Source organism: Phasianus colchicus, chromosome 9, assembly GCF_987193195.1.
Source record: "Phasianus colchicus chromosome 9, bPhaCol1.hap1.1, whole genome shotgun sequence".
Classification (NCBI taxonomy): domain Eukaryota; kingdom Metazoa; phylum Chordata; class Aves; order Galliformes; family Phasianidae; genus Phasianus; species Phasianus colchicus.
Genome location: NC_143444.1, coordinates 7,689,720 through 7,717,679, shown reverse-complemented (window position 1 = coordinate 7,717,679; position 27,960 = coordinate 7,689,720). Strand labels below are relative to the sequence as shown.

The 27,960-nt window shown below is 53.5% G+C and overlaps 3 protein-coding genes across 6 annotated transcripts in view; 1 reads left to right on the top strand and 2 right to left on the bottom strand.

Moving 5' to 3' along the window:
• Window positions 1-488: 488 nt before the first annotated feature.
• Window positions 489-14,969, top strand: STX6 (syntaxin 6). Its single transcript, XM_031595618.2, has 8 exons — window positions 489-719; window positions 3,211-3,380; window positions 3,966-4,060; window positions 6,353-6,415; window positions 8,233-8,355; window positions 9,602-9,708; window positions 11,218-11,312; window positions 12,901-14,969. The coding sequence occupies exons 1-8, from the start codon at window positions 628-630 to the stop codon at window positions 12,975-12,977; spliced, it is 822 nt and encodes a 273-aa protein (XP_031451478.1). The 5' UTR covers window positions 489-627; the 3' UTR covers window positions 12,978-14,969.
• A 290-nt stretch (window positions 14,970-15,259) lies between these two features.
• Window positions 15,260-21,024, bottom strand: KIAA1614 (KIAA1614 ortholog). Of its 4 annotated transcripts, none has more exons than XM_031595489.2 (9): window positions 20,795-21,024; window positions 19,582-19,932; window positions 19,167-19,230; window positions 18,136-18,282; window positions 16,771-17,907; window positions 16,438-16,630; window positions 16,180-16,295; window positions 15,922-16,106; window positions 15,260-15,787 (listed from the first exon to the last, which is right to left on the bottom strand). In XM_031595489.2, exons 1-9 carry the CDS (start codon window positions 20,886-20,888, stop codon window positions 15,594-15,596), a joined length of 2,481 nt encoding a protein of 826 aa, XP_031451349.2. In that variant the 5' UTR covers window positions 20,889-21,024; the 3' UTR covers window positions 15,260-15,593. The 4 variants fall into 4 exon arrangements, with proteins under 4 accessions (XP_031451349.2, XP_090002158.1, XP_090002159.1 ...); XM_090146032.1 differs by lacking the exon at window positions 20,795-21,024 and adding an exon at window positions 20,017-20,789; XM_090146033.1 differs by lacking the exon at window positions 20,795-21,024 and adding an exon at window positions 20,188-20,789.
• Window positions 21,025-21,230: 206 nt separating this feature from the next.
• The window catches only part of XPR1 (xenotropic and polytropic retrovirus receptor 1), a 79,586-nt gene continuing 72,856 nt past the window's right edge, over window positions 21,231-27,960 (bottom strand). Inside the window, exons 12-15 of the mRNA XM_031595616.2 lie at window positions 26,087-26,253; window positions 25,492-25,631; window positions 24,506-24,727; window positions 21,231-23,803 (exon numbers count right to left, since the gene is read on the bottom strand). Coding sequence (XP_031451476.1) covers window positions 23,743-23,803; window positions 24,506-24,727; window positions 25,492-25,631; window positions 26,087-26,253 — 590 coding nt within the window. The 3' untranslated portion in view covers window positions 21,231-23,742. The remainder of the gene's footprint in view (window positions 23,804-24,505; window positions 24,728-25,491; window positions 25,632-26,086; window positions 26,254-27,960) is intronic.

Here is a 27,960-nt window from a genome sequence, read left to right as displayed (position 1 = left end):
TCCTCACCCCACAGCCCCATAAACCAGTCCGACCCCATAAACCAGTCCTCACCCCTCTCTCGTGAGTAAGCGTGCTGCGATTGCAAAAGCCACTCACCTGGTTCCCATGCTGAGGAGGCACCTCTGCTAATGGGTTTTTCATAAGCAAGGCAGCATCGCCTTGGCTAGGGGAGGCTGGGCCGCAGTTTTGTGAGGGAAGTGCAGGTAGGGGCAACAGCCTTTGGTCAGTAGATAGAGGATGTGGGGTTATCATCCTGGGCACGGAGCTGTGCGATGGGGGGCGGCTGAGGGAACGGCACGGGGCAGCGCGGAGGAGCTGAGGGGAGACCTCGCTGCTCTGCAGCTCCTAAAGGGAGGCTGCGCTGAGGTGGGTCAGCTCTGCTCCCGGTAACGGCGGTAGGATGGGAGGTGGTGGCATCACGTTGTGTCTCCAAAAGAGCCCGCCGAAGTGCTTGGGTGTTACAGAGCCGTGGAAACGAGGCAGTGAGCGACACAAACAGCGAGCACTGTGCGGCTGGTAGCTGGGCTACACCAGCCCAGCCGGTGGCTGCGCTGAGGGGAGGCGCTCCCTCACAGTCCCGCCGCCATGGCGGGACGGGGCGGGCGGAGGGGCGCGGGCGGCCGCGCATGCGCGCAGGGCGGAGCGCTGGGCAGCCGGGGCGACTCGGCGGCGTCGGCGCCATCATGTCGATGGAGGACCCGTTCTTCGTGGTGAAGGGGTGAGGGATGGGTTTGGGTCTGTGAGAGGAAAGGTGGGGGTCGGGGCGGCGGAAGGGTCTGTGAGGGGGGGAGGGAGAGGAGAGAGTTAGGGATGCGGGGGTGGGGGAAGGCGGTTGTGAGGAGGAGGATGAGTGCTGGGGTAATAGGGAGGCCTTGAGGGGGGGAATGGGGGGGGAATTTGAGGGGAGGGATGAGGGTGAGGGCTAGGGGGTCTGTGGGGAGAAGAGCGATGGGCGGGGGAGTTCTGAGGAGAAAAGTGAAGCTGGGGCTGTGAGGGGAAGGGTTGGGGCTGGGGGGCTGTGAGGGGTCAGCAGGGATGGGGGGCCTGAAGGATCAAACGGGATCTGGGGGGAAAGCGGGGATCTGGGGGGGGCTGAGGGATCAGCAGGGATCTGAAGGGTCAGCAGAGATCTGGGGGGGGGGTGAGGAATCAGTGGGGATCTGAAGGGTCAGCAGGTATCTGGGGTGGGCTGAGGGATCAGCAAGGATCTGAAGGAGAGGGCTGTGAGGGCCCAGCAGAGATATGGGGTTCAGCAGGGATCTGGGGGGCTGTGAGAAGCCATCAGGAATCTTGGCAGTTCTGTGAGGGTCCAAGCCCTGCTGTTATTCCCAAAGCCATTCCTCCCCCCCCCCCCCAAAACTCCCCCTGTGAGGCGTGTGCAGGAGATGTGCCCACACAAAGCCACTTGTTCAAAGGGGCTGTGAGCAGCAGAAGGCCCCGCTGGAAGCTTTGCAGGGACGCTGCGAGCTGGAGATGTGCTTGCTGCAGGTGCAGCACCTGGGATGCTGGCGTGGCTGCCCAGCCTGGGGGCAGCGTGCCCAGCTGTCCTTATCATCGATCAGCGGCACGTGGGATGTGAGGTTGCAAATGTCACTGTGCAATGGGCAGAGGGGGGCTGAATGCAAGCTGCTCCTCATTGAGGGCATCACCAGAGCCTGGTGACTATGCTGAGAGAAAGGATCAGGCACAGGCTGAGGAAGAAACCTGTGTGGATAATGGCAACTAAGGAAAGCCTGAACAAAGGCAAACACAAAACAAAGGCAGTGGAGGTCAGAGGAAAGGGAAAAGGGAAACTGTAATTAATAGGGGGAAAGAAGCTTAGCTTCCAAAATTCAGCATGGAGCCACTTTCAACTCCTGCTGTTGCTGTCCTGCTCCACGTGGCAGTGGCACAGCGCTCAGAAAGAGCAGTGGGAAAAGCCAGGTGAGCACAGGAGGAGGTGTGGGAAAGGCTGCAGGGCAGTCAGCAGAAGGGGATCGCTGCCAGGCTAAGTCGGTGCTGGGGAGAACAAATGCTAATTGCTGTGGGTGGGGAGCAAACAGCCGGTCAGACTTTCCAGAGAGATTCCCACGCCACAAGGGGAAGGGGCTGGGAGGGGAGAGGGATGTTGTGCTGTTCCTGGTGTTAATTATTAGCCAGCAGATTAAGGTGGAAGGAGTTGAGCCACATGGCGTTCAGTTTGCTTTCCTTGCATTTGTAACTCCTCCTGCTAGGATGTCCAGCTTTGAATTCCTGCTGGTAGGTACTTTTCCAAGTACATACAGGTGAAAAAAACAGAACTTTTGCTTGCAAGCAGCAGAGAGAACAGAGCACAGCTGCTGACCTTAGGGCTCTAGACATGACAGATGCAGAGCCATAGACATGGCTGCTGCCTGGTGCAGACATGGTTCATCCTTTCTGGGCTTTCCCAACAGATAAACAGCTTTCCTTTACTGGAGATAAATCCCTGCATCTTACATGGATGCTGACTTTCTGCTGGCTGTCACACCAGCAAAACATCATTTGCATCTTCATCCTGGCTCCTCCTGGACCTGGGTGATTTGTTCCCAGGCCAGGGCTGCAGTGTCTGTAGGTACAGAGAATTGCTACCTGCTGCTCGCCCCTAATCACAAATGCAGCATTCAGTGCTGTCAGCAAAGCCTGTGTTCCCATGTTGTGAATGCACTCGTCTCCAAAAAGCTTAGAGCAGCAGAAAAGACTTCTGTTCCCTAAGCCAGTGTAGTAGAGCTGTGTAGTTTTTTAACACTAACTTGAAATAAACAATGCTGCACTCAACAATTTGCCTAACTACTGCAGGGACAGTTCCTGCAAATGTTGTTTGTCCTTGGGGTATCTTGCTCAGGTAGTCTTTAGAGGAATGCAGAACATTAATTGCCACGAGGGCAGCCTTATCCAGCCGCTCATGCTGCGCTGTCTCACCTTTGTGTCACTCAGCAGAAACTACTCCTGATGAAACTGGTCTTTTTGTTAATTGTGATAGCTGGCCTGTAAGTTTCTTGTCACTTTGTGCTTCAACAGGAGAGGAGACTGGGTTCTCCAGTGGGTATGGTGAATCCTTATTGCACAAAATAAACTAGAAGTGGTTGAAGGAAAGGCACTTGCAGGGAGGCTGCAGTTTCAAGCTCTTCTGGGCACGGCGTGTCCCAGCACGACTGCTGCAGAACAGCTGATGCAGTCCCTTCACTTTTCTTTCTTCACCCCAACCGCAGGGAAGTGCAGAAAGCTGTGAACACTGCCCAGGGACTCTTCCAGAGGTGGACAGAGCTCTTGCAGGATCCTTCCATTGCCACAAGAGAAGAAATCGACTGGACCACTAATGAGCTCAGGAACAATCTGCGGAGCATTGAGTGGGACCTGGAAGACTTGGATGAAACAATTAATATCCTTTCTGGAGTTCTTTGGAGGTTGAGGCATGCAGTTCTTAAGCTGTAAGAAATAGCTACGTAGCAGCTCTTGCTGGTAGCTAATTTTTGCAGAAACCAGGACTATCAGGGATTGAATTTTGCATTTACCTCAGCTTTTCTCAAACAGCAAATGAGTTCAGCAAGAGAATTTCCCTCTGCCTTTTGTTTCCCCTTTGACGAGGTATATTATAAGATGCTTTGTTCTTAGAAGCCTGTTGTGTTGTATGAATTTGGATTTCTGTGTAGTCACTCATACTCCAGGCTGGCTTCCAAAATTATTCCTTTTCCCTCGTGTTCAGCTGAAAGCACTGCGCAGCACTGGAGAACTGAAAAGAAAAAAAAAAAAAAAAAAGCAGGAGAGAAACCTCATTCTGGTGCATGTACTGTGTTGAATGTTGCTGCCATGCTTTCATTCCTCCAGCATCTAGCATTTTGCTAATCAAATTATAGGAAAAGGTGCAGCACAGTGGAAAAGTGCCTCTTCATGGGCTCCCATCAGGGCAGTTTGTCTATCTGTGTGCACTGAACACCACTCACAGACTCCTTGACTCCTCCTCTAAGCATTGTTGAAGCAAACCCTCGGAAATTCAACCTGGATGCCACGGAGCTGGGTATCAGAAAATCCTTCATCACGAGCACGCGGCAGGTGGTCAGGGTAAGGAGCAAGGACTGGGATAGGGAAAGAGAAGGCAGCTTGAGTGGTTAAAAAAAGGCAATGGGGTGACTAGGTCAGTGCTGAACAGGAGAGCAGAGAGTAAGTCTGCTACCTGCCTGCCCTCAGGCTGCCTTCTCATCCCCACATCACATGTTCCAACGTCAGGAGGACTGCCTGTCTGGGGTCAGGTGCAGGGGCCACATTGCCTAGCATGCCTCTCTTGTACTGATGAATCTGGAAGCCTGTACAAACTGGAAAGGAAGAGTAAAAGACCCTTCTGCTATGCAAGTCTCATTTCAGAGTTAAAAGAAATTTTGCCTGTTTGGTGCTTGCATCTCTGGTTTTCAGAAACAGAGTCCACTTCGAACACTGACATCTGTTTAGAGTCCAGTGTTATTTACGTGGCTTCCTCTTGCTACAAAACAGTCAAAACAGCCATTAGTTTTATTTTTAACTCAGGGAAGATTTTTTTAGTTTAAACTCACACTCTTAAATATCAGTACTTCAGAGAGAGGTGGGCCTGGCAAAGCTCTGCCTGTTGGGCCGCAGCTTCACACAGCTCAGTGCTACAGGCAGCAGTAAAGTGAAGTTCAGTAGCACCTGCAAGAGCAGCAGCATTTAATCACAGAATCACAGAAACACCAAGGTTGGAAAAGACCTACAAGATCATCCAGTCCAACCATCCACCTATCATCAATAGTTCTCACTAAACCATATCCCTCAACACAAAATCCAAACATTCCTTGAACACCTCCAGGGTTGGTGAATCCACCACCTTCCTGGGCAGCCCATTCCAGTGCCTGACCACTCTTTCAGAAAAGTAGTATTTCCTAACGTCCAGCCTAGATCTCCCCTGGCGCAGCTTGAAGCCATTCCCTCTAGTCCTATCACCAATTATAGAGAGAAGAGACTGACCCCCAGCTCACTACAACCTTCCTTCAGGTAGTTACAGAGAGCAGTAATGTCTCCCCTGAGCCTCCTTATTCACATAGCTGTTAGGGAAGATTCAGAAGCAGGAGGAGTATTTTAACAGCTTGGTGGTAATAAGTAGAGAAGAAAAACCTTTCTGAAATCGTCACTGCCTGGTAACACACTGGTTAGGAAGTTTTCTCCCTATTAATAGCTACACTCAGTGTAGCTTAGTTTCTGCTTTCCCTCATGGCTCTGATGTTCCTCCTTGACAAGCTGCATTGCTGTGGCTAGCAACAAGCTTGTTATCCTATCTGCAGTCCTGCAGTCCAGAGGCAGTTCTTAAAGCTTGCTGCCTGGGAACTGATCCTGAAGCCACACCAGCCCCAGCAGCAGACATGGTGCTTGCTGCCTCGTCCTCAGTGTAGTCAGCTTTTGAAACAAACAGGATCAGGCAAGCCTGCTTTCTAGGTCCTCTTTCCTTATTGAAAGCTGCTGCCTGATGGGTTTTGGAGCAGCACATTTTACTTCTTTACTGGTGGCGTGCAGTTATTTGACTTATGTTTTCCATGGAGAGAGTTCATGATTGAAAGCAGCTTTTGCATTAGAAGTAACCAGGTGGGATCTGTTGCTTAAATGATACGTCTCTGAGCAGTAAAGCATAAAACATACCTATGTGTCTTCAGGTGACATCAGAACTCTGCTGGTGGGTAAGGTGAATCAGCACCCACTGGATCATACTGCCCTATAGAAACTAAACTGGTTTGCAATGGGAGTAGGAGCCTCCTGTGGCTGTCTTCTGTAGGAAGGCAGAATGTCATGAGTAAAAGAGAAAACACAGAGACAGTCAGAGAGGAGGGCCATAGAACAGGAAATCTGTCTTGTCCTTTGCAAGATTAAATCAGGTACATCTGGGAATAAAGTGCAGGCTACAGGCTCCCAAGACCTTCAAGAACATAACTTCTTTACAGTCTGTCAATGGGAACATTAATCTAGTATTATACAAACCAAAGTGTTTCTGGCAGTCTAATCTATCTGTAGATGTCCCTCTTCATTGCAGGGGAGTTGGACTAACCTAACTGACCTTTAAAGGTCCCTTCCAACCCAAATGAGTGCTTGATTGTATAAAAATGAGTAGTAAATAAGGAATATTTTCAAAATATTTCATTGTTGTTGATTCTAGTATTAGTGAAGCAATGAACTGCAGTGGAGCTTTTAACAGCATTTTTTCAAACTCTTCAAAACTATGTTTTCAAAGAAATTTCCCTTCCCTCACTCCCCACAAAGAAATCTTTCTGGGTATAGACAGCTTGGTAGCAAACTGGGGCTGAAAGTCACCTCAAATCCAATGCTTACGTACTTCTTCTTTCTTTGAACAAACAGGAAATGAAGGATCAGATGTCAAACTCCTCCATGCAAGCACTGGCTGAAAGAAAAAACAGGCAGGTGAGAATCAGAAGTGGGCAAGCTAAGTGAATGCAGTGGTTATTTGGCACTTTACTAGAAGGATTTATCAGCTTTAACAGCTGTTTTGAGACATGTGTTAGGTGAGGCTTTCCTATCACTTAGTCTGAAGACCCACACCATAAGGTAGAGCATTGGTTAAAGCTCCTTTAAAGCTGTAAGTACCATATATATCCCATTTTGTAGCACACCACCTTACAAACATTTGTTCTGGAAAGGGGCTTCCATGCTGCAGCAAAGCTGTTTCTTCGAGCCGTGTCTGTCTCAATGATCTGAGAGCATTGGTTTTGTCAGGCTTGTTGCTGTCACTCTTTTTCAAACCTGTCTCTCAAAGCAGTGTCACCACTCACCATCTGTCTCCATCTTCAGAAATGCTTGTGTACAGCCATCAGCATTGCATCACCCTGCAGAAGGGGGAATCTCCCTCCATCTCAGAAGGAATAGTCAGAATCCAATTCCGTAAATGTAATCCCGTGCTCTGCTGTATTTAGGAGCCAGGACTCCACATCCCTTCACAAATAGCTGCTTCACATGATAATTAACCTTGTAAGAAGATGGAAGAAGCTCAAGCAGTCTCAGGTTGTCTGCACTTGTAATCTAAGGAATAGAAATAGATGCGGCTTTTGCTTCTCCCTGAGACTGTAAGGAGATCTTTGAGCTGACGTCCAGAGCTGCCTCTGTCAGCGTTGGCATGCCGTATCTGGCTGCATCAGTCTTTATCACTTGTGGCAAAAATGATAAACTGCAAGAAGATACTGAGAAGCATAGAGCTGGTTTGTCAGCCTGCTACAGGCTTAACTGATGTGCTTGGCAAAAACTTGGAGAAGCAAAGTCCCTTACTGCCTTCCTCAGACAAGCCTGTAGCCGTCTCTAAGTTTTGCTGCTTTACTTAAAACTGCTAGCTGCAGGAGACCATATGGCCCAGCTCATGCAGTGACATCTGGTCAGGAAAACTCATTTCCCCTTACCATCTTCCTTCCCCAGCCCCTCGCCTTCCCTTAAGTCCGCAGAGCCTCAGCTGAGCTGGGCTACGGCAGCTTCTCCAGCATGTCTCTGTGTCTGAGAGGCCAGCTTTTGGCTGATGGTGACCTGATCCTCATGGACTGAGGCTGGCAAACACAGACTTCCCTCCGGAAGCTGCATCAGAGCTTCCTTCCAGAGACCAGATGTCCTCAGCTGGAAAGCCACTTCTCTGCTGGGTTTGCACTAGCTTATGTGTTGAGGTTGTAGAGCAGGTAGAGAGTGTAATCTTGCAGTGTGGCATACTTGCAGCATAGCAGGTAACCCGAATCAAAGAACATAAATTCTGCCTACAACACTGCTGTGTTTATATTGCACTCTTTTACTGTCAGCTCACCTGGTTAAGTACTCTATCCAGACCTTCAGCCCTGGTCATTAGCAGCGTGGCATTCAGTTCCATCTATACATCTGTTAACATGACATATCTGGATACTTCCCAGCTCACGTGTCCTCCTAGCACACAGTGCTGCATCTTGAACAGACCTTTACTAGTCCTTTGGGCGGTGCAGGCCTCCTGCTTGCGCTGTCTGTCAGTCGTGCTCCAGCTCTCCTGTTAGTGGAGAAGCATTTCTGCAATAATCATGCTGCAGATATTTCCCATGCTGGTATTTGGCATTGCATTGTTTTAGTTTGTGCCAGCACTCTGGCTGAACACCAGTAGAGCGGAAGGAAAGGGATGCTGTAGGCATGTGCACAGGAGCGTTGCCTTGTCCTCCTTCCCCGAGACCAGCTGTGAGCAGACACAGAGGTGTTGCTAAGGGACTTCTGCATCTGTTTAGGCACTCCTGGGTGAAAGCAGCAGTCAGAATTGGAGCTCTGGACCTGACAAATACAGCCGTCTGGACCGGGAGCTGCAATTAGCAAATTCACACTTCATTGAGGAGCAGCAAGCTCAACAACAGGTAAGGCAGCTGGCACAACGCAGACCGAATAGCTTTGCTTGCCAAATAGGTGTCAGGGGGATGGGGTTCAGACTTCAGGAGCCAGAAAAAATCCAGCCCTCAGTTGGCCTGGATCCAGGAGCCTGACAGCCTGATAGCTTGAAGTACACCTGTGCATATGTTCCGTGTACAGCACAGCTTTGGATGCATCTTGCTTGGTGCAGTTTTTAACCATTGAGGCTTGTCTTCCACTTACCTACAGAAGGCAAACTAAGTCTGGAAGCAGCAGCTCGCTGAGTTTTAGTATTACAAGAATTGCTGAAATCCTTGGAAGAGTAGAAACGTTGCAACCTGAAGAGCGTTCATTTATCTTCCTAAACTTTCTCGTGCTAAAAAATGGGCTGGTGTTTGCTGCTGTTTGTGTGCATCCTCACCAGAACAGAAGGGAGCAGGAGCACGTGCCTGCTTCCTTTTCCTGCCCTTGTCAACATGAGATTCGTGAGAAAGCCTGTGTGAGGGCTTTGCAAGGAGCCCTGGCAAGGTGCTCCCCTGGAGCAGCGCCCGAGCAGCGCAGATCCGCCTCCAGCAGCCCACCCAGACACAGGCCTGTAAATAGGCCGCCTCTCCAGGCAGCAAGCTCTGCTGAAGCTTCTGATACATGACGCCAGCCAGCTTTCAGATGAGTTTTACCTAGTGACTCTAGGAAGATAAATAGATTCCAAAGTAGGTAACTAGGGTAAAGCTAATCCTTAGCGTGATTGTGCCCTGAAAGTGACTTAAACCATCAGCAGACCTATTCCTTTGGCACATTCAGAGCCAGACGTGTTATTTTTAGCTGTAGAAGCTGCAACAGCCTCTTACTTGTGTTAACTCCTCATTAACTGCAGCGTTTCCCATACACTACCTCAGCAGGGCTCCTGCTCTGGGCGGCAAAGCTTGAGGTTTTGCTGCCTTCAAAGAGTCATCTTAGAGGTTGGTGCAGCAGGGAAGGGGCACTGCTAAGCTGAGGCTGAATTTGGAGGCGTGGTTGAGGAAACTGCAACCAGCTGTGCCACAGGAACAGGGGACAGCTCTCCTGCTGCTGCCACTTCTCACGCATTTCTTAGAAACACGGTCCTTGTTTCCTGGAACCTTAGGTCTGTTCCCAGGCACCACAGTTGATGTTGGCAGAATGGCAAGCATCCGTCCACGTGAGCAGCTGGCTGTGCCCCAGCTGCAGAAGGAAGCAGATGTATAATCACTCATTTTTCCTTCTTTCTGGCCCCAGTTGATTGTGGAGCAGCAAGATGAGCAGTTGGAGCTGGTCTCTGGCAGCATTGGGGTGCTGAAGAACATGTCCCAGCGCATCGGCGGGGAGCTGGAGGAGCAGGCAGTGTAAGTATGTGACAGGATGCCAAAGGCCCTGCAGGTGTGGAGCTGGCTGCAGCACAGCTGGGGGTCCTCACTGATACCCCTGTTGCATCCTTGAATTTCCTGGTCCCTCAGGCAGCCTCTCTTAGCTCATCTGCAGCACCTTAGGCTGCCTTTGATTTCAGGCCGTGGAAAGCACTTCATATTGCAGCCTGCAAGGATCCTACCACAGCCATGTTCCTTTCAAAGCCTGCACCTGGGGCAGGTTTAGCTGCCAGTTTACCTTCCCTTCTCTCTTTACTCATTTTTAAACACCACCCTTAAGGCACACAGTAAAGCTCCTTGGCTTCTAGCAGCCAGCAGTGTGCAACAGATGAGGGAAGGCAGTGCTGCCTATTAGGGATAGATACTGTGTGCTTTCCCACTCCATGGGGTTTTGTGCTACCCCAGACAACTGCATGGAGCTGTGTGACCCAGGAGCTCAGAGCTCAGCCTTGTTACACAGAGCTGCATTCATCGTTAAAGCTAAAAATAATCCTCACCCACACAAAGGGTTAAAGGGTAGCTCACAAAGTAGCTTGTATCCACCCATTTACATATAAATTAGATTTCTTTCCCTGTGCATGTCCTTTGCAAAGAAGTGCATGAAATTCTCAGTTGTGCAGACTAACAGACACGAAGGGTTTGTGCCTAAACCCTTCCTGTGTGGCTGACGAGAGTCTGGAGGGCTGTGAGCCCTTGTGATGTCTTTGGTGGATAGGAGGAACTGTAAAGGACCTCCTGTGTGAAGCCTGGCCCCGGCAGGTTGGTGTGGTGCATCTGTTTCCAGGTCACCGCATAAGCCATCAGTGCTTGCTAGCAGATAATTAAGGCAATATGGCTTTTTTCTACAACTCTTTGTTCTCCATGCTTTTAAGGGTGTTATGTTTAAAGTTCTGCTCACTGGAGATGGCTGGGATAGCTTTGATCCTGGATGTGCTTTGTCTGTCTTCAGGTGGGTTCGTGGCTCTGACAAAGCACAGCTACAGAAAGGCTTTCAGGTCTGTTACTCTTGCTGTGTGAAGGAACTGGAGGGGTAACTTCTGTAGCATTTAAAAAGCACCTTAAAAGCAATTGCAAATTTCAGTCCTGCTTGATACCAGAGTGGAACAAGATTTTAGCTTCAAGTGCAAGCCCTCAGCAAGAGAAGGGATTTAAAGTCCAAACTGGCACCTTGATCTACACATTCACTGCTAATCACGGATTATAAGCAAAACTTTCATCTTCAAAGGAGGAAACCCCCACTGCTCACCTTTTAGAGATATGCAGAGCTGGGGGACCAGTCCGACAGGTGTCCCCATGACTTCTTACTTTCCACCAAAGCTGAGCTGCTGCTTCAGCAGGATTTTTTTCCCCTTGGGTGCTTTCAGGTGACCATGCTGTGTTGCTTTTCTCAGTCACTGTGTTCTGATCAGCGTGCATGAGCGCAGCAAACGATCCCAAAGGCAAGTATTGCTTTACTTGTTGACCAATACTGTGTTCCTCTGTCCCCAGGATGCTGGACGACTTCTCCCACGAGTTGGACAGCACTCACTCACGGCTGGATAATGTCATGAAGAAGCTCGCTAAAGTGTCTCACATGACAAGTGGTAAGTCCAGGGCTGTGGGGTCTGGGCCAGGAAAATGGGAGGCACATCTGTGAATTCTAGAGATGGAGCACTATGTGCTCCCAGATCCAAGTAGAGGGGAGGGAGCAGTTCCAGCTGCTTGAGAGATTAAAGAGGGAGAAGGCATCCAAACCTTGCAGCTGCTCATGCCCAGATACTGCTTTGCAGTCTGCCCTCAGCCTTTGTGTTATATACAGATGCCTTTCTATTTATGTTGTTACTACTGCACTGGGAAAAACCTCTTCTTAGACGATAAAGAAGGAGAGTTCTGCAGCCTCTCATGCTGCTCGCGGTTTCCCAGGCCACCTGCTGAGCAAAACACTGCCACCGTGCGTGCCTTCTCTAGCTGCAGCAAGTCCCTCTGCTAATCTCCCCTGCCTGTGCGCTGCTGGCGCCGGCTCTACCGACGGGAGGACAGTCGGACGTGTTTCCTGGTGGCGAGGAGAGGCGATTCCTGCGCTGGGGAGGCTGAGCCCACGAGAAAAGTCCTTATAAGGCAGTGCCTGAACGTGGTGGGCTGGCGGCCGGCCGGCTGCCGTGGGCAGAGCAAACAGGAAGCTCGTGCCTGCCGGGAAGTCCCCGCCGATCGCTCCCCACGTTGCGGTGCTCTGTGCGTCGCCTCCGCTGCCGGTGCTCGTGCGTGGGGGGTGGGAGCAGCAGGGAGGGAGGAGGGAACTGCTCTACAGGATCGGGCTGGACAGGGAACTCACAGGGAATCTGTGCTGCCGCTGGCACTGCAAGCAACAGGGGACGGCTCCTCCCTAGGCTGGCTGCAGCGTTCAATGAGTGGTGCCAGCAGCTCCATCCCCGCACTGCACCATCTCACAGGGGCTGTATGTCTGCCGGTGCAGACGTAGCCGTGGACGGAGAGCAGCTGTGCAGCTTGGCGTCGCCCACTCACAGCTTGCTGCAGACAGAGCTCATCTGGGGGAAGGCAGGCCCTGCACGAGTCATGTGGCTTTTGTGGTGCGGTCACAGCTTGCGCTGTGTCCAGGGACAGTGGGGTTCCTGGTGCCAGGAAGTCGGAGGCGAGCTTGAATCCAGATGGGGGAAACTTTCACTGTAGGAGCAGGACGGTGTCAGACAGCGTAGAGCAGCAGTACAGGCTGGTATGGTTTTGTTCTGTAAAATGCATTCATATCTTTTCCAAAAAAGCATAAGAATTCCTCCAGTGGTGTGCTGAGCTCCCTGAGGCAGATCCTAGAGGCAGTGCAGTGTTTGAGCATGTGCAGAGCACAAACAGGTCAGTCCACAAGCAGCAACACAAAGCAGCTCTCTGCTTCTTCCTTATCACTTTTGAACCAGCTTATCAAATCTGTTTGAACTTGACTGGGGAGAAACCTCAAAATTCCACACTGCAGTCCCAAAAAGCAGCCGCATCCTGCAAGAGAAGCGCTGTCACCCCACAGGCAGTAAGGAGCAGCCCGCAGAAGGGCATGGTGCTTGTTCTGCTGGTGAGGGAGCTTTCCTTTAGAAGGGAAGCGCAGTGAAAGCAGCGTGGTAAGGAAAAGCTCTCCTCCAGCTTTCTTTCTATTAAAGTAAGAGGACCGACACTTCCTTTCTCTTCCAGATCGGCGGCAGTGGTGTGCAATCATCGTCCTCTTTATCATCTTGCTGGTGGTGCTGGTCCTGTTGATTGTCCTGTGATGGACTGAACTTCCTCGGAAGCCTCCACTCCTTTCCCCAGCCCCTGTAGCACGGGGAAATGAAACTCTTTCCGTCCGACCACAGAGATCCCTGTCAAGTAGACCCGTGCCTGGCTCTCACCGTTCTCCTCCGAGGACTAAGGCCTGGCTCCACCAACATCTCCCCCAGCTCTGGGGAGGGCAGACAGAGGACAGGAAGCAGCTGTGGCTCCCCGACCCCGTCGGGCTGCTTCCTGCCCCACGGTGCTGCCATCTGGTCCCCAGGCCCTGGGGGGGGACTGTACCCTTCGCAGGTATGAGCCAGCCGCAGCAGTCCGAAGCCCTCTGTGTGGACACGGAGCAGGGAGCCTTGGCAGGGTATGGGGGGTGGAATTGTTTCACTGAGCATTACAAACTGCATCACCAGCCTGTGGGATGCTTGCCAGCCAGAAGCATTACTGGGAGGAGCGGTGGCCTGAAACCCCACAGCAACACGTGCCCAAAGCAAGGAAGGGCAATCCCAGCCAGCACCACACCTTCCAGTTAGCACCAAGACCCTGCAACATTCACATCCAGGACCCCCAGGCAGGAGCTGACACGCTGCAGGTAGGTGAGCTGCAGGTGTGCTGTCCTGCCATTGATGGACACGCAGGGCTGGGGCCATCAGCCTGAGGCTGGTTTCACACAGCTCGTCAAGTCACCTCCTGTTACACAAGCCTCTCTGGCTCGCTGACTGATGCTTTCTTTCCCCTTGTATAGCCAAGCTTCTGTTTAACAGCTGCTTCCCTTTGGCAAGTGATTTGTCAGGTCTAAAATAACTTATTTTTTTTTTTAAGGAACAGTTCTTTTAGTTTTTTGATGACCGTTCGAGCCGCGTTCATTCTGCGGCTGCAGGATGCGTTATCAGAGGAATGGGGCCTAACTATGTATTTTAAGTGCACACAAACTTGTAAATAGGATGTCTTAATTTTCCCCAACTGTTATTTTTTTTGGAAACTTCAGTTGTAAGCAACCCAGAGCCAGGTCACATTCTGTATCACTTCCCAGTGCTTTTGTTACCTTCGAGTTGTTTGGCACAGGGATTCCCTCAGCAGTGCTGGCCAGGCATGGATAGCAAAACACCATGAGGAAAGCTCACCCTGGCAGTGTTACTGAGGAGAAATACAGATGGGTTTTGTGCAGTTGATTACGGGAGGAAGGGGTGATGCTTCAAGAAAGAAAAAGTTTTGTAGTGAAGTCTGCTCCTGTACTTTGGGGGGGGGGGGGGAAGAGCACCAAAAGATGGGAGGCAGGCTGACTGGCGCCTTCCATCTGGGTCTCAGATGGGGCTGGGGGAGGAAGCTGACTGATGCTGACACTGAGGCCTCTGCTGAAACTGCAAACCAGGCCTCCAGAACCACACTCCTCAGAAAGGAAATTCGGCACCTAAAGCACTCTGTCGCCCAGGACACATAGCCCTGGCAGTTTCTGGCTCTATTTGGGTCTGCTCAGTCCCTCCTATTGAGCTCTTGCACCCACTGGTGGCACTGTGCCTTTTGCAGCCAGGCTTGGGATGAGAGGAGACCCAACAGCCCTGCCACATCAGGGCAGCTCCTCTTGTAATGAACGCACACGTGCCCTTAACGCCAACCTGCACAAGTGATCTTGGTCATTGCACAACGCCTTGTCTCTTTTGGTTATACTGTAAGAAATACGTACTGTCTCTTTCCCAAGGCAGGCTCTGGCTGTGTCTGCACAGTGCTCTGGGCTTCAGACCTCTCTGAGAGTGGGTTTTCAGTATGGTTGTATGTTGTCCAGGAGCAGCTCCTGGTGCTCCGTGCAGGAGTGCTCTGTTCACACACTGTGCCAGGTTGCAGCCCTGCTGCCGTGCTCTGTGTCTGTCCAGGTGTCACTGCTACCCAACTGTCTTTGTTCCTTTCCTTTTGTACGTTTGCTTTTTCTGTTGATGGTGTTGCCCCTCCCTTTAATCCTAAATAAAAGCATTATTGCTGCCAGTGTGTCACGGCAGAGGAAAGCACCGGTCTCTCTTGTAACGGGGACAAGTTTGGGGGCTCTTTGCCTGTGTGGCACCAGAGTGCAGCAGCTCCATCCCATCAGGGGCAGACAGCACATCCCCAGCCTGAGCACCAAGGCAGAAGAAGCTATAAGACCACCACTGTGAAGGACCCCACATCTCCCCCAGCCCCAGCTTCCCCCCACCTGCTCTGATTCACCCAAGTGTCATCCCCAGCCCGAGTGCCACCCGCAGTACTTTCATTACATATATATACACAACACCACGTGTTGTCATTGCATGTATATATATATATATATATATATATATTTACAGTTCTGTGGTTTGTTTTTTCTTTTTGCAGTTTGAAATAATTTAAAAGAAACCCACCAGCTCACAGGCAGAGGTTTCCAACTGAGGCAGAGAGAGTCCAGGGCCGGAGAGCTGAGATGTCCCCGTGCCAGGGGCAGGTCCTTGGTCCCATGTTGCCTCTCAGGGTGCCCTGCTGTCCCCATCCCTGCAGGGACCCACGCATTGCACATAAGCAGGGCAGATTCAGGCCCTTTGTCTTGGTGAGGTCCTTATTGCATTTTAGCTCCGTGCAGGACTCCTGCAGACCGCTCCACTCCTCCTGGAGTCGTGCTGCTACCGCCGAGCCGGGCGCTGCCTCAACACACGCAGGGCCAGGCTGTCTGCCTGCAGCAGCAGCTCCCGGATGCGTGCCAGCCCCAGGCCCGACACAGCAGCCCCGTTGACCTGCAGGATCTCATCACCCACCCCCAGCAGCCCCGCATACAGCTTGGCCGTGCCGGCGTCCGCCATCTCCTGCACGTAGACACCTGCAGAGAGAGGTGCAGGCAACTGAGCTGCCAGCTGACCCGCCAGCCCCCAGTGCACAAAACCCGTGTGAGTGATGGTCTTTGATAAGGTCCTTTCCTACTTAAGCTGGTCTACCATTCCACGGCCACAGTACCTGTGTCAGGCCGGCCGTGCCCGGAGGTGACCTGGAAGCCGAAGGAGCCGTGTGGTGGCCGTTCTATCTCCAGCAGGCTGGTGCCATCGGGGAACACCTCCACCACGCGCCCCACCGTGCGCAGCCGGTCGGGTGCACCGATGTCCTCCACGCTCAGCGAGTGCCGCGGCCCCGAGGCTGCCTTCCTGCAGGGAGATGCTGTGAGCCCAGCACGGCACCGCCAGGCCAGGGTTATACGTGGCCATGTTCCCATCCCACCTGTCCCTGTCCCCTGGCTGGGACAGCAGGTATGCATTGGCTCGGGGTGTCCTGCCCAGCAGGCTGTGCAGGCTCTGTATGGAGGCGGCTTTTTGGGGCTGGCGGAACGGTGACACCTGGAGAAGCGTGACACAGTAAGATATGTGGCACCAAAACCCTGCACCCTGCTATGCGCCCTCGTACCCCTCAACATCCCCAGCCACCAGAACCCTCCCCAGCCAACAAAGCCCCATCTCCCCCTTGCAGAGGATGGCTCACCAGGGCCTGCAGCGAGGGCGACCGCTTCACGTTGGGGCCGTTGGGTGCAGGGCCGGGCAGCTGCTCCATGCTGTAGCAGCGAAAGCGGCCGAGGCGCTGCTTGGTGCTCTGGCTCAGGCTGCACAGGAGCCGTTTCAGCCCTGAGGAAGCCGCATCCCCGCTGCCCTTCCGGCTTGTTGCCCGTGCTGGCTCCCTACAGGACAATGCCCAACAGTATTTAGCAGTAGCTTGTCCCCCAAAACATCCTCACCCTGCTCCACTGTGACTTTCAGGTCATGAGGCCGAGCCTGGTGCTGAACCGAGGAGGGATGCTCATAGTCCCTCACCACTCACCCAGGTGTTGCGTTCCCATCGTGCTGTGCCTTGGGCGTCCTGGTGGTCTCCCCAGGTTGTGCCCCCAGCCCATCGGGGCGGCTTCCACAGCCCTGTCCATGGGTGTTGTTGCAGTTATTAGTGGACAAGGCACGCAGGGGGCTCCCCGGGAGCCAGACAGGGCCACAGGGCCCCCGCCGCTGCCCCGCGCCCTTGGGTTGGGGCAAAGTGCTCCCAGCATCAGGCTCTGGACACTGGTGGCTGCTAACAGGAACACTTGTCCTGCAAGGCACCTGGGAGCAGGCCTTCGTAGTGGTGGTGGAGGGGGTGTGGGAAGGCCCCGCTGGCCTCGAGGAAGGGACCGGTAGCCCTCCATCGCCCGCTGCCTTGCTGGTGTGCCCCCCATCCTGGCTGCCAGCTGTACCCGCTGGTGGGGGGCGAAGTGTCCCTGAGCTCCCGGCCACACTCGTGCCCTTCTCCTTCTGTGTTGAGGTGCGGGGGCTGCGGTGGCCACGAGCCCGGGGCTCCCGATGCCCCCGTGGGTGGGGGCTGCGGGGCCGCGGCTCCTCACTGTCAGTCCGGCAGCCATCGGAGGTGTCGGTGCTCTCCAGTGCCGAGTCTGCCTCATCCCCACGGGCGACATTCCCGATGTAAGTCTCCTTGATCTTCTCAGTGTGGATGCGCTGCCGGGAGGGCAGGATCCAAAGCGGGGACCCCCCAGGACCCAGCGGCCGGGCCTTGGGTTCAGGCTGGGCAGCAGCACCAGGACCCGTGCACTCCCTTCCCCGTGCCACGGGGCTGCCTTCAGCTGGCACGGCAGCACCGAGCACGGAGCCACAGGCCTGGCACTTGCCCCCAGCAGGGACGTCACCACCCCGGGATTTCACAGGGCCATCCCCGGGGTGCCCACGGGGCTCTCCGCCACTGCGCTCCAGCGCTGAGCCCAGCACCCGGCGGTGCCGCAGCCGCTCCAGGTAGCGAACCTCGGCGTCGCGGGCCGACTCGTCCTCGAAGCGCACGCGGGATGGGGAGGGTCCCCGTGGCCGCCGGGGCTCCCTGCAGCCCGACTCCCCGCTGGATGAGTCGCTCAGACTGCCGCCCGCCGTGCCCTCCACCTCCCGTGTGGTGACGCTGGGCCTCGGTGTCCCGCTGGGCTCCCTGCAGTGGGGACAGAGGGGTGGCAAACTGCAGGGACAATCCTCCGCCATGGGGTGAGAAGTGTGGCTAATGATCCCAGCAGCACTGAGTCCACACGACCCTGCATACGGCCCCGGCACAGCACCTCTGCTGGGGCGGTCATGCGTGCCAAAAGGGAGCAGGGGTCAGGACCGAGTCACGGGGTAGGAGCTGGATGTGGGGTGGGATGTGGCACGGCGCAGGGCTCACCTGGGGTGCGCGGTGGTGGGCAGCAGCAGGAGGTCGTGGCTGGCACGCAGCGGGTTGGTACGAGCCTTCATGCGGGCGCGTTGCAGCAGCTGCTTGGCCTGCTCATGGCGTGGGCTCAGCTCGAGCTCCTGCCCGGGAACAAAGGCCCTGCAGGGAAGGATTAGCAAAAAATAACACGGATTAAAAGTGGTTTAGCGGTGACGGGGCTGCTCTGCGCAGAGAAAGCAGGGCCTGGTTTACAGACGTTGGGGACACCCCTTCGGGCAGCCCCGGAGTTGTCGCACTGCAGTAGCAGCAATTTAGGGGGCTCAGCAACAAGCCTGGGGCCACGACCTGCACCAGGGGCATCCCAGATGCATGTGAGCAAACTGAAGCAGGTGCTGCCCCAGCCCCACAGCTTTGGGCTGTGCTCAGCCCCGTTCCTCTATCACGTGCACGGGGGGTTCCCTGCCCTAGGGGGAACCCGCAACCATGCACAGCCCCATGCTTGCACTGCCCTCCTCCCCCTGTTGATCACAGCCCTAATCCTCCTGATTAAAATAATCAGCTCAGCAATCACTTCGGGGATCCTGGTCCCAGCCTGCCCACAGCTGGAACACACCCATGCCCCATGCCAAAGTGTGGGGAGCCACTGCCATGAACCTCAATTTTGGCTTCCCCGAGGCACCCCACCTGCGCCCACCCTCACCAACTGAGCCTCAGCTGCCAGAGTGCTGGAAAACTGATCATTGCCATGTAAGTGCTTCCACTCCAAATTGTCCCCAGACCTCCCCCACACTGCCCCCCAGCATTGCTGCTGCAGCCCCACTCACCTGCCCATCCCTCCTCGTATTTTTAGCCCCACTGCTGGGGTTTATCATTAGGCCAATGAGATTACGCATTCCTACCTCCCGTAAGCTCTTAAGCACTGGGGAGACATTTCTGTCCACTCCTCTCTCCCGTCAGGGACACCTGGCACCAGCCCTGCTCTGTCCCCCGGCCCCATTCTTCCCAGACCCATTTGTCCCCAGCTAAAGCATTTGGAGTCCTACCTGCAGCCCTCTGCATCCTGCAGTGAGACCCCTGAGTCCCAGTCGCCATCACTTGCTGGCACCTCTGGAATGGGAGAAGGGGGAAGGCATCACTGGGAGCTCCCAGCTCTGCACCAACTCCCTCTGGGGTCAATTCCCCAAAGAACATTTTGCCATCTGAGAGCCCAGGAAATGGGCACAAGACCCCGGGCTGTAGAGACGCAGACTGGAGAGTCATAGAATCATAGATCTATAGAATGGCATAGGTTGGAGGGGACCCCAAAGCCCTCCCAGCCCTCCCCCACCGTGGACTGGCTGCCTCCCAGCTCAGGCTGCCCAGGGCCCACCTCCATAGGAGAGGTCCCCATGGAGACCTGCAACAATGGCAGAGGTCCCCATGGAGACCTGCAACAATGGCAGAGGCCCAGGCACGCACCGTGCATCCCCAGCACCTCGTGCAGCAGCCGCCGGTTCCTCTCCACCCTCTCAGCCAAGGACAGCGGCTCCGGGCCCGCCGTCACCTCCTTGCCATCAGAGACCAGAGGGGGAGAGCCTCCCAGCCCCCCTCTCTCCCCCCATGGCGCAGTGCCGTCCAGCAGCCCATCGGTCAGGTACGTGCGGAGCTGCGCCCGCGGTTCCTCGGCTCCAGCCTTCCCCCTGCGGGCACGGGGCTTCTTGGGCGAGGGCCGCTCGGCTCCACGCTTCTCCTTCAGCGCCTTCACTTTGCCCTCCAGCACGGCGTGGGGGCCCCGGGGGGGCTCTGCGGGACGGGGCCCCTCCATGTGCCCTGTGAGGAGAGAGCGAGTGAGGGCAGCCCGCCTGCGGCCTACATGGCCATCCCTGAGTGATGCCAAGCCCTCGGAGCACAAACCCTGCATGGAAGCCGTCTTCCCAACGGCACCGATGGAGCCCTCCGTGCCCCGCTCGGCCCAGCAGCCTCTCATCCCCTCCCAGGGAGCCCGCAATGCGCTGGGGATGAACAGCACCCCTCCGTCACGCTGGGCCCCCACAGAGCCGGGACAGCCATGAGGGCCGGGCTTACCCTGAGCATCGGGAGAGGGCCGGGATGGAGGGAGAAGAAAGCGGAAGAGGGGAAGGAAGCATAGGGAGGAAATTAAAAAAAAAGCAGCAAATCCCAGCCACTCCAGCCCCGCCGGAGCTCCGCCGCTTGGCTGGGCTGCTGGCTGTGGCCGGCCCTGCCTCCTGCCCGGCCTCCCTCTCCTCCTCCTCCTCCTCCTCCACTCCATGGCGGGGCTCCCAGCCAAACCCGGCACAGATGCTGACACCCGAGCTGGAGGCGGCCACGGGGCCACCGCGGTCACACGCAACCCAGGGGACACCGGGGACACGGTGCACCCAGAGCGGCGCCAAGGCCACCCATGGGACGCCTTCTGGTTGTGCAAACAAACCCCCCCACCACGCACCCCAAGCGCACTCCCCCATCCCTGAGCACCCCATGGTGCTTCTCTGGCATCTTTCAACCCCAAAGCCCGCAGTGCTGGAGCATCCCATGCGCATCACCCGCATCCTGGCTCTTCTTGCTTACCCCAGGATGAACCCCGCAGCCGTGCCCTCACCCCAAAGCCCAACAGCCCCCAGGTCGTACCCCCTCCCTGCACAGCCCCACCTCACCGCTGGGCATCACTTACCTGCAGGCACGGGACACAACGGGGAGCTGCAGGGCCCATGGGCGAGGCGATCCCGCTGCACGCTGCGGCTTTTGCTATTCATCATTGGTTTCATAATCCCGACCCCGGAGGAAATCGCTGGGATTATGAAATTGTTTTAATCCCCCACCCCTCAGCTCCGGCCCCCACCAGCACGAGAAACTGCCGTTATCTTCTTAAATCAGCCCCAGCAGGGCAGGGGCATCGCAATTTCCGGCAGCAGCACTGCAAATCCCATTGGGGAGCTGCCAGGCCCTACAGCCCCACGGCGTGGATTTGGGGACCCGGTGGGCACAGCCCCACAGCACAGAGAGGGGGGAAGGCGGGCGCAGAGCAGTGACAAACGAGCGTCAGGTCATTGGAAAACAAAGAGCTTGTAATAATGAAAAAAAAAAGGACAGATTGAGTAACCAATCACTTTTTCCTTTTAAAAACACAATCACAGTAACTTTGCTTTTATACAACCACCTAGGAACTAGGAAACAGTATCACATTGTGCATTTTTTTTTTTTTTTTCTGTTTTTCTTTTTTAAAACCTACTTATCAAGAAGGGTTATTCCACACTTCAGAAATGATATCCATTTGGGAAGGAAAGAGGAGACAGCTAACAGCGCAGTCACAGTACACCATGAGTCCAAGCAAGCGGCAAGTCTTTGTCCTCACCTTTTCCACTTAGCCAGAGAGAAGAGTGGAGAAGGGGATAGCGAAAGAGAAAGGAAGAAAGCAAGCACCCACAGAGGACTAATCACACTCCATAATTACTTTGGACATCTACAGGTCGGGGCGGCAGAACCATGAGACCAACGTGGCAGGGATGGGGAGGAGCCGGGGCGTTCTGCAGCCCCAGTGCCAGGAGGATGAGGCCGTGGTTGGGCACCAAAGGGTGCCAGCAGCCCTCTCCTCTCCTCCTCCCACAGACCTGCCTTTCTCCAGTGGTGTTCCCAGGGCCAGGCTAACCCTCCAGCAGTGGTGAGGCCAGCTGTGGCCGGCACGGTTGCCGCAAGGATCATCCGCTCTTCCCCTAGGAGCCCCAAACCCTCTTTTCCAAGGAGACAAAACAACCCGGTCGCCTTCTGGAATAAGAACTGAAGTTAAATGGAGGCTGAAGGCAGCAGCTCACTGCGCCCGTGTGCACGGTGGCACATCATGGGGACACCCACGGCAGCTGAAGGCCCCTGCAGACATCAGTTCAGCCAGCCCGTTGCCAACCTCCATCCCAATCCACGCTGCTGTGATGGCTGCGTGTTCCACAGGGCTGGTTTGGGAGGAATGTGCCCTCCTGATTTGTCTGAGGCTGCTGGCAGGTTGGGAACTCCCTGCCAAAGGGGACGGTGCTTTATTTTGGGAGATAATTGTTGCCAGCTGCAGCACACCGCCTCCCCTTTTCGCTTATTTCTTCTGGCAGCAAAGGCAGAAACAAAAATAAAGGCAAGGGAAGGAGCCAGGAAGGAGAAAGGCTTTCCATAAGGCTTTGAGAAGCTACACAACAAGAATCTGACTGCCTGCAACCTGCAGCTCCCAACCTGCAGCACCGACCTTGCTCTGGCACAGGTCCACCACCGCTTCATTTTAACCTATTCCAAATGAAAGGAAGAGAACTGAGTTTCCTTCCTCAGATCCTCCGGGCGAAAAGCGCAGGGGACAAAATCAGAACAGATGCAAGGCAGCAGTCAGGGGAGAAGCCGTGCTACCAGCCCAGGGCAAAAGAACAGAACCCAGGATGTGACAGCAGGGATTCCTGCAATCCCATCGCTGAAACCAGACGGGAGCCAACAGACAGCAGGGCAAAGATGTAATGAGCAGAGCCCAGCTCCTGCTGGCAGCCCAACACACCTCTGGCAGGACCCGCCGCGTGCTGCCTCTGCTGCAGGACGAGAGAGCAAGGAGCACTGCTGCTCCTACCTGCTGGGCTCAGCTAAAGGTGATGAAGGCTTTGAAATCCAGCGTGAGATCCAGACGATGATGCTGGGAAGGCTCTGCCTTGAGCTGCTCACACTGGAGCAGGACCCAGCCCTCCCTTACAGCGGGCGGTGTGACGGTGTGTGCTGCTGTCACGCAGCAAGCCAGCCTTCAGCTGCCACCACAGCAGTGCCCGGAGTGGGAGCAGCAACCCAAAGTCAGAAAGAAAAGCTTTGGTTTCAACTAAAGCTGAAAAGAAAGCAAGCAATCAAAGGGAAACAGGTGCACAACCCCACGACCCTGCACATCTCCATCCACATTCCTGGGTTCGCGTCACCGGTACAACCTTCATTGCACAGGACTCAAAAGCACTCTCAGATGGTTGTCAGGTTCCATAAATTATGTGAGAACTATACGTAACACATACATCACATTTCCCAAAGAAAAGAAATATATATGATAAGAAAAGTTACATCAAATTAAAAAGTAGCTTCATGAATGAAGGTACTGCTCTAAGTGCACTTTCCCTGCAAGTGCAGCCAGTGCCTCAGCGCTGGATATGAAGAAAAAAAATAAAATAAAATAAAACAAAAAATAATCAGATTTAAAAACTTAAGTCCGGTTTCAACCAGTCAAAACCGGGCCAAGCAGAAACCGAGGGTGTTCTCGGCACTGTCCCAATAGGGAGTCCCTATGATGCTTCTTTATCCAGACAGGTGTGTATGTCCTTGTTGAGACTGTAAACAATCCTTCTTTCCTGAACTGTCCTCTTTATTGGCAAAAGAAAGTAAAATGTTTTATTTTGTGTTTGTTTGTTTGTTAAAATAGGACATCAAAATTAACGCAGAAGAAAAGAAACAAAACACAGTGAGCTTGTTGGAGTCCATAGGATCTGGTTTGGAAGAGCTCGGAAAATGTGTTCAGTGTTTTCTCCTGTTTGCTGCTGGAACTGTACCAGAGATTGGGTTACTTGGGGAAGAGGGGAGCAGAACGAGAAAACAAAGGATGCTGAATAAGAGATCGTGGCTGCTTCATGTGTTCACTTCTTTTGCTAGGTCCTCTATCAATACCTTCGTGTCAGAAGACTTGGACCTGGGAAGAAACACAAACAGAAAACACTCATCAGGGAGCTGAGGCTGCTCCTTCCTCCTCCCACCCCTTCCAGGCAGCAATGAAACAGGAAGATGCTCTGCAGCCATTACTGCACAATGCTCCCTGCGTGTCCAGGTTGCCCAAGGAGGCTGTGGATGCCCCATCTCTGCAGGCATTCAAGGCCAGGCTGGATGTGGCTCTGGGCAGCCTGGTTTGCTGGTTGGTGACCCTGCACATAGCAGGGGGTTGGAACTAGATGATCACTGTGGGCCTTTTCAACCCAGGCCATTCTATGATTCTGTGCTTCCTCACCCCAGGAGCTGCTCTCTTGGCCAAGGGCTCTGGAGCTGTGCTTGGGGGGAAGAAGTGATGCTCAGACACCAAAGCATCCCGCAGCCACAAAGATGCACAGCCAGTAGAGCGTGGGATGCAAAATGGGGGAATGTTTTGGGTGTAAGAATGAGGGGTGAAAAGAAAAACTGCACGGGTTTGGATATGGGAGGGGAAGGGGTCTGAGATCTCACGTGACATCTTAATGAAAGGATAACTGAAATCTTGGGGTGGCCTGAAGTTCGGAAACAGGGGAAAAGCCTGTCTTGCATGTTTGGATGTCAACGCCTGGACACAGCTACTAGTGCAGGAGGGGAATTTTGTAAAGGGGACTGCCTTCACGACAGCTCCAGGAGGAGAGGCCAAACGTACTGTGAAGCAAGGCGAGGTCTGCGCAAGGATATGCTCTGGCTGCGCTTCCACTGCTTGTTCTTACGGCGGTTCCGCACGCCATCCTCCTGGTCCATCATCTGATCCAACAGAGTCAGGTCGTCGGCGTTGAGCGGTGCCACGGAGATGTCCCTGACGGCACGGAACTCACCACAGTTGTTCAGGTGCTCGTTTTCCAGACGGAAGAAATTCCAGACAAACCTCCTGGGTGAAGGGAAAAAAAAAAAAAAAGAGATTTATTGACGCAGTTCCGTTTTTATAGGCGTCACTGTGTTTGGTGAAGCACTGATCCGTGAGCCTGGACAGCACTGATTATTCCCAGTGATCACAAAGTGCCACTGGGAACGTGCTTGGAGTACGGAGGAACAGCAAACAACTACCAGCAACACCTGCTGTGACATCTCCCAGCTCCCCGGGGAACAAACAGGCTGGCAGGCTCATTCATTGTCCTAATGATGACAGCCCGAGTCTGCACGCATTACAAGAGGAAGGAAAAACACATGGCAACCTCTGCCATGCACACGAGTGAAGTTGGGCTACACAGATTATTCATATGGGGGTCTGCAGCAAGAGCACAAGGGTGTAAAGAGACCTGAAACCCCACAGGGCAATGGGGCAGGGTGCAAGCCAACGGGGCAGGCTGCAAATTGGTGGAAAGGAGTAGGAATCTGGGAATAACTGTGAACTTGAGATTAAGAGAAATATCAAATGCTTCTGCCAACAATACAGTTATAAGGAGTAACTTAGTAATGACCCTTTGAGATTATTAGATCCAGCAGTTGCAGAGGGAATGGTAAATGCAGCCAAAGACCCAGCCCCACATTGCTGCAGTGTTCCTCAGCACCCTGCTCAGATTAAGTGCCATGCAAGACCTCCCCCTCCAACTCAGAGTCCAAAGAGCAAGAGGCTTCCCACTCTGCTGATGTTTTACAAGTAATACGAAATCCAAACAAGCCGCTCAGCCTTACCTGAAAACCTCAAGTGGGGCAAAAACAGTAGAAATGATATCCCCAGCATATGGAAAGATCTGCATGGAAGTGAGGGAGATCTGGATGGTCCAGGCAAAGCGCAGGATCACGTCCTCAACAATGGCACAGTAGTAGTATGCCTGCAGCACGAGATACAGATGGGACAGGTCAGCAAGAAAGCCTTCAAGAAGAGGCAGGCTTGTGTGCTTCAACTCTTAAATCAGCTTTGTTGCTTGCACATAGACTGTCTGCACAATACAAGGTACACAGTAACACTTACATCCCTTTCACTCCTGGGGAAAAGACCCTGCCAGTCATCTATGCAAAGCATTGCACAGTTGTGCTAAGGTCTGTTTTTAAATTGGCTTACGTTTGCATAACTTCTCATTGCAGATACAACCATCCTGGTGCAGAGGCAGCAGAGAGAGAATTTGCTCCTCATTCACTAAAAGCACCAGCAGCAGCATCTCTTTGAAACTGGAACATCCTCATGCCCAGCATGCAGGGGGCACAAAGCAGCCAACTGCAACCTGCAGCTGAAACAAATGGAAATGCATTTTGCTACAAGAGCAGAAGCCATCTGTAACACACTCACTTTCTGCGGGTAGACAATTCCTTCTCGAAGAAATGTATTTTCACCAGCATTTTTGTCAAAGAGACCCCAGTCCATCTTCAGGTCCCAGATGAGGGTGTAGCAAGAGCTGATGAAATAGAAGATAATCCACAGGTAGAAGAACACTTGGGTGTCGCTGTGGTTTTTAGCTGCAAAAGAGAAGAACAGCACACTTCTGTACCACCTGAAGTGGATTGCTTCTTTCAAAAGCCTACTTCAACTCAGTCAACGTTTTGCATTTGGAACCGAGACGTGCAGTACAACGTTCATCTTCGTGGCAGGGGAGGCAGGCTGGTTGTCATCCTCAGTCCGGACAGCAGGGGGAAGCTGAGGGCCGCATTTCACAAAGGACACGGGCTGTACAAAGGAAAAGCAAGGAGGCAACGAGGAGGGTTTCGTAAGAGCGTGGCTTAGTTTGCGAAAACGCAAACAGCAAAATTAGTCCCCTAACAACCTGAATGAAGACGGACGGCACGGGAATCCCACAGGATGCTTCAGAACAGGGGAAAACAACCAAAGCCTTATGGAAAAAAAGGGGCCGTTTGCTCTCTCCTTCCCTTTTTAGCAACTCTGATACAAACGTACAGCAGCGATCCGACAAAATTAATGGAGGTGAAAATGAGGGGCACCATGTAAGAGCACGCTCCCCCCATTATGCCTTCCAGGCTCCCTGGATACGATGTGCAGGATACAGGTCAAATACACACGCTTGTTCTCTTTTCAAAACACATCCCCTAAAGCAAACCTATTAAAACCATTTATGCAGCCAAGCTTCGAATCAGCAGAGGAAAAGGACAAGAGATTCACTTGAGCTGTGCAGGTCTGCCCACCCTGCCTGTTGTCACACAGGACCAGCAGTGGTGCGCTCACCCTCCTCTCCCTGCAGCCTGGTGGCACCCAGGGCAGCTCTGACCCGGCTGCCACATGGATGTCCTGCACCACGTGGGCTCCAATGCCACGTTTCCAAGTGCTGCTGGCACAAAACAGGGCTCAGGTGACGCTTGAGGCTTATCAATTAGCAATCAACTGCAAGACACTGTCCTCCCCCAGCAGCTCCTTCACTAGGTTTTTGCATAGGGAAAAACAGACAGCTGCTGATGTGCAGTGACCCAGACTCTAAGGCTGTGCCTTCCTCCATTATTTTTGGCTCCACGTTCAGTTCCCCTACCAGATCCTAAATGATCATTCCAAGAGGCAGCTAAGGGGTTAAGTGCTTTCCAACATCTAAAACGCTCCAAACTACCCTGCAGGCTGCAGGCTCCCTACAGGGGCTTAGGCTTGAAGGTTGGGCCAGGCTGTTTGGTTTGGGTTTGGTTTGTTTTTAAGGACAGAATTCAAACAAACTGGAACTCTACACCTTCAGGGAGATGTAGAAGGCAGTGCTGAGGGTTACATCCACGGCAGTGCCCTGCAGCACTGAGGAGCAGCCAAGTGGCATCGCTGGGACATCCTCCATTCACAGAGGGGACGAACCCATACCATCCTAGACAGGTCATCCCACCTCCAATCCCCCCACTGGCTCCTGTATTCTCTCTCACCCACCATCCTGCAGTGCACTCAGCTCCTGAAAAACTTCATTACAAAACCAAATCCACTCTCTGGCAGAATGCTCTCATCAGAACAAGCCTATTGTCTTCAGCCTTAGCCATTGAGTCCCATCCTTTAATCACTTACCTTCTTTTTCCTCCTGCCTGTGATTCTGTTTGATACCTTCCTTCCTCCTGGCCTCATTGGTATTCAGCCGGCGCACAGAAATATGTTACTGCTCCAGGCAAGCAATTATATCTCAATCTCCACTGGCTGGTCCTAGTGGCCCTCTTCAGCACTGCTCAGGGGGGTAGAAAATCAAGGCATCT

Bases quoted from the DNA above. Each gene is read 5' to 3' on its own strand.
- STX6 (XM_031595618.2), top strand. From the start codon at position 628: ATGCGCGCAGGGCGGAGCGCTGGGCAGCCGGGGCGACTCGGCGGCGTC. The intron at 720-3,210 runs GTGAGGGATGGG...CCCCAACCGCAG, and splicing joins CCGTTCTTCGTGGTGAAGGG to GGAAGTGCAGAAAGCTGTGA. The intron at 8,356-9,601 runs GTAAGGCAGCTG...TTCTGGCCCCAG, and splicing joins AGCAGCAAGCTCAACAACAG to TTGATTGTGGAGCAGCAAGA.
- KIAA1614 (XM_090146031.1), bottom strand. From the start codon at position 20,392: ATGGAGTGGAGGAGGAGGAGGAGGAGGAGAGGGAGGCCGGGCAGGAGG. The intron at 16,296-16,437 runs GTGAGCCATCCT...ACGCTTCTCCAG, and splicing joins CGCCCTCGCTGCAGGCCCTG to GTGTCACCGTTCCGCCAGCC. The intron at 15,788-15,921 runs GTACTGTGGCCG...CTCTCTCTGCAG, and splicing joins GCACGGCCGGCCTGACACAG to GTGTCTACGTGCAGGAGATG.